The sequence below is a fragment of the Seriola dumerili genome, unplaced genomic scaffold (assembly GCF_002260705.1).
Source record: "Seriola dumerili isolate Sdu_G_001 unplaced genomic scaffold, Sdu_1.0 BDQW01000291.1, whole genome shotgun sequence".
Classification (NCBI taxonomy): domain Eukaryota; kingdom Metazoa; phylum Chordata; class Actinopteri; order Carangiformes; family Carangidae; genus Seriola; species Seriola dumerili.
Window position 1 is genome coordinate 7,401,377 of NW_019174546.1, and position 10,070 is coordinate 7,411,446.

At 41.6% G+C, this 10,070-nt stretch overlaps 1 protein-coding gene across 1 annotated transcript in view; it reads left to right on the forward strand.

Moving 5' to 3' along the window:
- The window catches only part of cdh2 (cadherin 2), a 60,677-nt gene extending 53,291 nt beyond the window's left edge, over positions 1-7,386 (forward strand). Inside the window, exons 15-16 of the mRNA XM_022757900.1 lie at positions 3,265-3,429; positions 6,100-7,386. Of these exons, the coding sequence (XP_022613621.1) occupies positions 3,265-3,429; positions 6,100-6,306 (372 nt within the window). The 3' untranslated portion in view covers positions 6,307-7,386. The remainder of the gene's footprint in view (positions 1-3,264; positions 3,430-6,099) is intronic.
- The last annotated feature ends 2,684 nt before the right edge of the window (positions 7,387-10,070 follow it).

A 10,070-nucleotide genomic window follows, 5' to 3' on the forward strand; every position in this document is an offset into this window, starting at 1 on the left:
CTGATCAGGCACATACAGACACAAATTCAATTGTCCTAATGACCCCTTGTTAGCAGAACGGAATCATTTCATAAAAAAGGCAGTAATATACCAAATGGGCTGTTTTCTTGCTGCTAGCTGAAGTGCTCCAGTGGCCTAGGTATAGCAGAAATGAGTGGGAGACCCTGGTCTGACCCAGTGCAGTGCCAAATTAGCCTTGGAGACTTGTAATTGGTAAGCTGATGTCATTTGGAGACAGACATCTGCTGTGGCGCAATAATGAAGCTCTGTCTAAGGTAACAATATGACTGGAAAGCCATTATACATCTGCCAGTGATTAGGCAGGAGGGAGTACACCCACTTGTGTATTCACATCCTCACTTTCACACACAAAATGCACAAACTTGTGGACTAGAACACTTTGTAAAGGAAACTGTTGCATGATATAACACTCCTCAAAGGCAAACAAACGGGTGCAGCAATTTATTGAGGGAAAACAAGCTTCCATTTTGACTGGCGCAGAGAAGTGCAGGGCGCCAGGAGAAAATGGTCTTGTCTGCAGAATCGGGGAAGTCAGTGTTGGGTAAAAAATGGGCCTGACTTTCCCGGCGATGTGGTCTTTATAATGCCCACCTCTGTTCTCCCTATCTCCCGCTGGGGAGGAAATTGAAGTGTCAGACCATTGGGCGCTCTCAGAGTATATGATTTTAGTTGCTGCTGCCATTGCCCTGGTTTGTATTGGTTTGTGAAGCACTCATTTCATCAAAGGCAGACAGCTGATCTCACTGCACTCTGTGGACATGGAAAATATAATGCAGAAATAAGAGTAAATTGAGAAGTTGTATACAGGTTTGCAGGTGAAAAAGATAAAATGTAAGGCAGAGATGAGTTATCTGCTTCTTCAAATGACCTCAGAATATTTTGATGCACATTAACCTAAGACAGTGTGGCTTTCGAGGCATGAATTGAAATATGTTCTGATTTGTTTTTCAATCTCATGTAATAAATAAAACAAAAAGAAATAAGACCTGTCTATGCAGATAGTATAACTGCTTCATGTATTTGTCACTGGAGATAAAGGGAAGTTTAATATGTCAGAGAACTGTAACGTCTCTTACAGGATAATTCTACTAGAGCTAGTTTTTGCACTTTTGGCCATTATTTCAATTATGTTAACAGTGTAAAATATATGTAATTGCTAAGATTTGGGATGATGCACTATGTCCTACAGTGCAGGAAATACAAGATTCAAGAGAGTAGTTAGAAAAATTGGGATGTATGCTTATTCACCTTCTTGCCAAGAGTTAAATGAGATGATTAATACTATGCTCATGTCCTTATGGTAAATATGAAACTTAAATTAGCACAAAACCTGGAAAAAGGGGAAGACAGCTAGCTCAGCTTGTCCAAAAGTGACTAAATCTACTTACCAGCACCTCTCTTTCCAGTCTTCATGCAAAGCTCAGCTAACTGGCTGCCTTTTTTATTTTTATTTTGCACTGACAGACATGAGAGTGCAATGACTCTTCTGATTTAATTCTCAGTAAGAGAGTGAATAAGCATGAAGAATTTCCTAGAATGTCCAGCTATTCCCTTTTAAGCATGTTGTAAAGAAGCCAGCACTTAAGTTAAGCCAGAAAGTCGTTCTGTAAACTTCAGTGGATGTTTGGAACAAACTGTTTGGGTAATGATTTTAATTGTTCTTCTCTATTTATTCGTACAAATAACCTGGGGTTTGTTAAAAACGTGTGATCATATGGCTGCTGCATGTTTCAGATCCTATTGCATTTAGTTTTAGAGATGTTGCTGATTTGTCAGATCTCTGATGAAACGAATTTGTGTTATTATTATTATGTGTGTTATTATTATTAGCAGGAATGATGGCAAATGATCTGAAAAGGAAGTACTGGACATCAAACTCACTGTTGGCATGATGATAAATAAACTCAATTCTTTTTTAAATTGCTATAGCTATGTCTCACAACAGATTAAGTGTATAAGGCTTGGCAATGTTCAGTCTCCCGTGTTTGAATGTGGGTCATGAGTGCCAGAGGCAGCCATTTCACCAGGCCAGTGTACGTGTGAGGAGTCAATTCCCTGAAGGGGGCCGGTATGTCATTAGACCTTCCTGCTTAGTTCAGCCATTATACGGCTCTGTTGCAATTCCTGTCACCAACTCCTGACCCCTCCGGTGTGCGCACTCAGGGAAGGTCAGGCGGGAGTCAGACTGAAATGGACCAAAGATGATGGATGGCATTATTGCATGATGTGTGATGACCATTGTTCCTCTGCAGCTAGCCTCAGGGTTGATTGTCATTCCCTACGAAATCAAATTACACATGAATAATCAATGCGCTTGTTTTATATTTGACATGATACTTAATAGTGTGGAGTTGAGAAGGTGTTTGTCAAGTGCCCGCTCGCTTTGTCGTGTTTGTATATCTGGGTTGTTTGTGCATCATCACAGGGTTTATATTTATTCTCACGTTTATTTTTACATCGGAACGTCTGCAGCCTTTTATTTATTTATTTTTTTCCCTGGTACTGAGCGTGCATGCGCCTGTGTGTGTAGGTACATGTGCAACTGAGCAAAGACAATTTTGAAGGGGGATATTAGAGATGGATGGATTACTGAAAATCTTCTAAAGAGGGACAATCCATCATGCACGCTTATTAGGCACACACCCTGATTCTCAAATGGCATTTTCTCTATCATATCTGCTGTCACCGTGATACCATCCAGACATTCAGCTCAGCTCAGCAAGGCTCTTTCTGTCTCTTAACTCCTTTTCTGTCTTTCCGTCTTTCTCTCTCTTTCTCCTCCTCCTTCCCTGCCCATGACTTTGCACAAACTGCGAGCCATTCAGGTTGCCTTGGTAATGTTAATAGGATTAGCAATGGCTTATGCATATCCACCATCCCGTGTCTGGGCATTGATTAGAGCAAAACAGTCGCCTGCACATCCTTCCTGCAGCACACTGCACAAGTACAAACACTCTGCAGCGTATGATGTGGTCCTCAGCTTGGCCCCCCTCACTGCTGGCTCTTTTAATGTGTCAAATTGTCCCTGGGCTTGTGCTTCACAGACAAGAAGATTAAAGTTTTCCTCGTGTTCCCTCAACTCTGCTCGCTGCATTCTGAACTTTAAAATCTTCCCTCGACTTAGCTGAACTCCTCTTTCCTCTGTACAGCACATGAATGTGTTTACCTATTTAAATAATCGCGCTTGGTTTGGGGTCTCGTCACACTGCTCAGCTAACTCCCATCTGTCTATGTGTTCCCCAGGATTACGACCTCAGTCAGCTCCAGCAGCCGGACACGTTAGAGCCTGATGCCATCAAGCCGGTCGGAATCCGCCGTCTAGACGAGAGACCCCTCCACCCCGAGCCACAGTACCCCATGAGGTCAGCAGCACCCCACCCTGGAGACATCGGAGACTTTATCAATGAGGTAAGAACACCAGCCAGCAACAGTTCTTGAAAACTGAAATCAAATCCCAGGAGCCAGGAAGAGAGCTGAAATGAAAGGATCAGTACTGTCACAAAGCTTGAATTTCATTTTCAAGTTGAATGACTTTCTTATAATAAATTTGTATCTAAATAAACAATTTGGCTCAGTATCGAGGAGTTAAGCACCGCCTTGTAGTGAGAGAAAAAAACTTTACTTTAAATTGAATCAATTATTATTAGAATTGTTTTCATCTTCTCCCAGCAGTAGCAGAAACTTTTCTCATCTCACATACATCCGATCAGACATGTACTAAGCCCAAAAAGTACATGATGCTAACTCACTTAGATATAATTGTTTTTCTCTTCACTTTCTGCCAAAGTAGTTATAGATGTGTCAGCATAGAAATAGGAGATGAGAGGAGCAATACATTGGCTTTCTATCGGAGTGCAGTGTTCAGAGTGCCCTCGTTTGCCTGAGGCCATCATTGACTCTAGCATGAAGGGAGAATGTAAAATGAAAAGAGCAGTCATGTATTTTTCACAAGCTCCAACAGACAAGAGTTTCACAGCATTACAAATGGAGTTCTCTCCTAGTTTTTGGATGGTGCCCATGTTTTTAGATTAGAACTTGCTCTTTCAGCTCTGCTCCCTGACCATCTATCTCTCAGATCCCTCTACCCAGACACTACTCATTTTCACTCTCACCGTTGTGTCATGAATACACCTAATACACTCGTCCAGCAGTTGTGGAGTGCAATTGCGCCATCCAATAAAGAACAGCTCGACAATATGCTCCATCCTTCATCAGACTTGTTATTTTAATATTCTCACAAGACCTTTGAGACTTTTCAAGTCTGAGCATCCTGACCCAGAAAACACTTGCTGCAACCAGGCAGTGTTGATCTGTTTTTAGTCCCAGATTTGACTGTCGCTAAAGCTCAGTCATGGTAGCTCCAGCGCTCACACGGAGCTGGAATCTGACCTAACTGATAAGGGCTAGCTGCCAGAGGAGCAATGAGATGAGTGGTGAGGGAGGGGAGAAGGGGGGTGGCGGGGGTCTGATCTTCATCCTGAAATGTGCACACGCCCCAGGAGCTTGTGGCTCTTAATTAAATTAGAGGGACAAAAAAATTAGGCATAGATTTAGCATAAGGACTTTAACCTCACAGTCGGACAAACAAAGGTCTATTAGTCAACTCCTGGTCTGTTCCCACAGAGGGGGGTAACATTAAATACATTAGCGCCAACGTGACATGACCTCTGTTGGTCACAGGTGGACGCAGTGCCACAGAGGAAGACAAAGCTGAAGTGATTGCATTCAGTGTTTTGCATAGTGCCTTGATTCAGCATGTGCAAAGTTGTCTGTGAACAGAAATACCAGTGGGTTTGATTACACATCTCTTTTGTTATCTGCAGGACAGAGCGACTCCAAAAAAGTTAGGACAGTTCACCATTTCACTAAGAGTTGTGATTGTCTGTAGCACAGCAGATGATTCAGTTCTAATGAAATTATGAAGCTGGGTTCTGTGATTGACTAATCGTATGAGACTGCCGGTGGGGTTTTGGTCGCAGATAGAGGGGGCTATAACCAGCAGAGCGATTATGGTTGTAATTGTAATGAACGATCCATCTGTCATATTTCCCACCAAATTATCAGCACCACGGCCCTGAGCAAAATACTTAACGAAAGCTAACAAGTGGAAAATAATCGTTAAGTGCCCAGGCACTTTAATTCAATCCATCTTTTTATTTGAGAGCATTTCAGCGCTATAACAGCAGCATAAAGGAAACAATAAATCTTTGACAAGTTCCCAATGAGCTGAGGTCTCATTTCTCTTGTGTTATGTTGCTCTACTTCTTTTAATTAATTTATTATATGTTGGGTGTCCTCACTTGTGGCCGTACGAGGAAGAAAGCAGGCTTGGATCCAAAGTGGTTCATGGCCAAAGCACATCTTAACTCCTAGATTAGCAATCCATCAAGTCTCCTGAGTCCCATTAAGGAATGAGGCTGGAAATCAATAACAATCCATAAGGACCTCTCATGACGCTGTGAGGATTTCTGGGAATGTCCAGCACAATCTTCAAAATAGACCAAACCCAACCAGCACCACGAGCGTCATGTTAACACACAGAGAGACACGTTTTCGGCAAACACACACATGCTCCTCTCATTTCTGCCTCGGTTGAGTCTTGTGCTTACTGCTGCTGTTTAGGCAGGAGTCAGATAAAAATGAAATATTAAAGATATCGCTATCTAGATTATAGATGTATCGGTGCTGGAGTTGTACTGCCTGTGCAAAGGGCTTTGAAGGGGGGGGGGGCTTGCACAAGGGTCAGTGGGGGAGGGGGAGATGATTCCACTCAACTGAGGCTGCTGGTCACGCTCAATCTTGGCTTTTGATCAAGCAGCGGATAATCCTACATCCCAGAAACATCAGGAGAATGCCAACCAAAACAGAGGAAACTCACAGGAACACCAGAGCCTGATTTCCTGAACAAGTGGAGGCAGAACCACTGACTGGTTTTAGGATAGATTAGCCTGTTCGTGTGCAGCAGTAGGGGGGAGGGAGCCGCGTTCACGTGGCTCATCCCCTTGTTGCAGACGACGTCGGCATGCAGACACGGCTTAATCTTTTCATCTAACCGTGGTTTTATTTCCTTCTGTACAGGGACTCAAGGCAGCAGACAACGACCCCACCGCTCCTCCCTACGACTCCCTGCTAGTGTTCGACTACGAAGGCAGCGGTTCCACAGCTGGCTCCCTAAGCTCCCTCAACTCCTCCAGCAGCGGGGGCGACCAGGACTACGATTACCTCAACGACTGGGGCCCTCGCTTTAGAAAACTGGCGGACATGTACGGTGGAAGTGACGACTAGGACACACAGCCACTCCTTGAATGATGAAAAGATGGAGAAAAAAAAATGAAGAAAAGGAAAGATTTCCTGTTGATGGACATCTACAGCTTCTGATATTCCCCTGAGAAAGTGACGGAACTGTGACAGAAAAGAAACAAAAAATAAACATTGATTCAGAAATTTTTTCAAAAACCAACCTAGGCTTATTGTTGTAGTCTACGCATACATATGCTTGTTGAAAGCTTAGGCATAGGCTGTGGTCCAGTTATGGTGGATGTGGGAGGGAACACTGGTGGACTGTCGCCACTCGGATTGTTGGTATTGAATGCGCTCAGTTACACTTGAATTTCACAGTACAGAAGCACTGGGATATAATGTGCCTTTTTGTACATTTTTTTGGATCTAAATGATTAGTTTTATGTTCAAGGCTTTAATGGTACTGACTTTTGGAGTGATTTCAAACAAAGTATGTTACACTCTGGTATGCTTCTACATGCTTTTTTTCTTTGGTTACACAATGCTCCTGTTTGTTGAAGATTATTTAAATAAACTACAAAGAAAATGAAGGATCATCTGTTAGCTTGGATGGAAGGAAAAACAATTAAGAGCAGCACTGTACAGTACGCTAGACTTGTAGACTTTTTCACTAAAAAATTAAAATTATGCAGCTGGTTGCAAATAAAGGGAGTTATGAATCATACTTTTGTAGCAGATTTTTTTTTCCTTTTTTTTTTGAAGTGATGTAGTATTTTACAAAAACAACAAAAAAACTGTTTTGGTCTAATCTATGTACACTTCATATGCCTTAGTCATCATCTGATATTTTCAAGTTTTACTTCACTGTAAAAAGATGTGTGTACATAATGTTTTTTTTCTTTATCTTTTTCTTTTGATGTAGTATATGAAGAAGTGCAAAAAGTTCCAAACTTGTAAATGTATAATTTGGACTACAAATTCAAGTTTTTTGCATGTTTTTATCAACAAAAATGAAAAATGTTGTTTCCCAAATTTATTTACAAAGTGAAAAAATAAAAAATCTGGGTGACATTAAATGTGTAGAAGTTAAGAGAGTTTTTTGTATAAAAAAAAAAAAAAAAAAAACACATTGATAAAAATTGAAAAGTAGTGATCTTGTCAGCACAACTGTTGAATTTGTACCAAAAAGGGGGGGTGGGGCGGGATGACATGCTAGGCACTAATTAATGATTCAGCTTTAAGACTGGAAAAGGTTTTGGACTTAAGCCTTGTGGATAACCATGTGTACTGGAAAACAAATTATACATCTCTGACCCCAACCATCCAAATAAAATGCTAATTTTGGAGCTAAAAACTGCCTCTTTATTTATTTGTTTTTACTCAAACTCAGCATTGTTGCAGAGGCTTAATTAGATTGCGAATTGTGCAATCTATCTCAAAGGACAACAGCTTTAAACAAAAAATAGTTCGTCAGACAATATTTTACCAGAGGCGAGACTAAATAATTTATACCGTTATTCATTTGTTGCTTGCACCCATTGTATAAAAACCAAAACGCTTTAGGCTCATAGAAGTCTGTGGATGATAAGTTGTTTGACTTGCAGGCTAAGAAGAAAACAATAGGCTCATTCTGTAACAATATCTATGTGTCCCTAAGCCAAGTCAAGGTCAAAAGCTCATTGAAAAGCCAAACCCATCCAGCACCTGCCTGCTATCAGGGATTTGTACTGTAAAATACTGTAGGTCAGATTGGACTTGGACCTCAAAATGAAGAACGCCTCCAAAAAAACTGCCTCTGGGGACATGGCATGTATCTGGACTCCTGGGACATATGGAAGGATGAAGACAAGAATGACATCTCTGTGTGTGTGTGTGTGTGTGTGNTCCAAAAAAACTGCCTCTGGGGACATGGCATGTATCTGGACTCCTGGGACATATGGAAGGATGAAGACAAGAATGACATCTCTGTGTGTGTGTGTGTGTGTGTGTGTTGTGTGTGTGTGTGTGTGTGTGTGTGTGTGTATACTGTATGCGGTGGTGGAAGCAGCGGTAACGATCCGTTCAGCTGTCACGTGCACGGTGTCTTGGGATGATGAAAGTCACAGAGCGTCAGCCGTTTAGCCTTCACCTGCCCTTCCTTTCCTCTCCTTCCTCTATTACTGTGGGACTTGTAATTCACACAGCCACCACTTGCACCTAGTTGAATAGATGTGGACATGGCTTATTAATTCAACCAAATTATAGTGGAGCAAGTTTGGTTTTGTAGTCCTCGCACAAAGCGCAATGAATGTCTATTAGAGAGTAACCAGTGAACCGTACTTGCCTTTTGTTTTTCAGCTGGTGTAATCAGTGTAGCTGGTCTGTGTTAATCAGTTCCACATCCTGTACCTCTTGAGAACACCAGTAGTTTTTCATACCACCTCCTGAATGAACCTGAATGAGGAGTTATTCTTGCAGAGGTGTTTTCAAATGACCTCGTCTGGTGCATATCACTTATCTTTGAGTATACATAGCTATTCACTCCATCTGCCAGAAGCAACATGAAATTTTACAGTGCCCAGTCAGATGAGATGTTGAACAACAAACCTCGAGGTGTTGTTTCAACTGCAACGGGAATCAGATTTGTTTCGCCAAATCGCTTCCTCTGACTTTGAGTTTTTCAAACCAGATGGTTGGTTTTAATGTACCGTACTTCTTTTTGTTTCTGCTTTCCTAATAAAGGGGGTTATACCGCTTCAATCTTTGCCTAACTACATTCTCTGCTTTGATCTTGGGCAGGCACAGACGTGCTTAGTGACTCACCATCTGAAAAGGGCTTCATCAAATCCTTTTTATGGCTTAGATGTACCCAGAGTTAACAACTGTGCAGCCAAGCAGGACATTGTTTCAGAGGAAGGTTTTTACACCATTAAAGGAATAGTTTGACATTTTTGTACATTTCTGGCAGAGAGGTAGTTAGGGAGATCAATTCCACTCTTATCTTTTGCATATCTGTCCTCCATTTTAAGACTGAGGCTAAGCCTGTTAGCTGAGCTTAGCAAAAAAACTAAACAAAAATGGAAATGAAGAAAAGGTAAGTCTAGCTTTGTCTGAAGATAACAAAATCTGCCTAACATTACCAGCAGTCCAAAGCTCACAAATTAACACGACTGTTTAATCCCTGCAAAAACAGAAACGTAAAAAAGGACAATTCACTGTTTTTGTTGGGTTGTGTTTTAAACGATCTCTTAGCTCGGAGCAGTTTATCGGTTTTTACACTTCAGTTTGGATAGATAAAACTAATGCGATACAGCGAGGCTAGCTGTTTCCACCCTGATACCAGCCTTTGTGCTAAGCTAAGCTAACAGACTGCTGGCTGTAGCCTTATATTTAAGGGACAGATATGGGAGCAGTATCAGTCTCTTTATCTAATTCTCCACTGGAGAGCAAATTGGTAATTTCCCAAAATGTCAAACTTTTTCTTCCGATAGCCGCAACACAAACAACAGTGTATATTAGTTCAGTTCTTAATGCCGCCTCTTCCCCAGCTTCAAGTCCTTTAAAGGCTCTCCCACCCTGCTGTATTGTCATCTGATGATGTCAATTTATATTCCAGCACTGCACTTCAATTTCACAACATGGATTATCCCTGAAGGAATGCTGGCAATCTGTGAGAGCCCAGGACATAAAGGCAGCCACTATACAGCTCCTTCACTATCCACAGCCGAAATATACAGTTCTGTACCATTTATAGACATGTAGCGTTAGAGACTGCTAAACAATGCAATGAAAAGGGTCTGCTTCAGTGAGAGCGGAATATATTATATGGG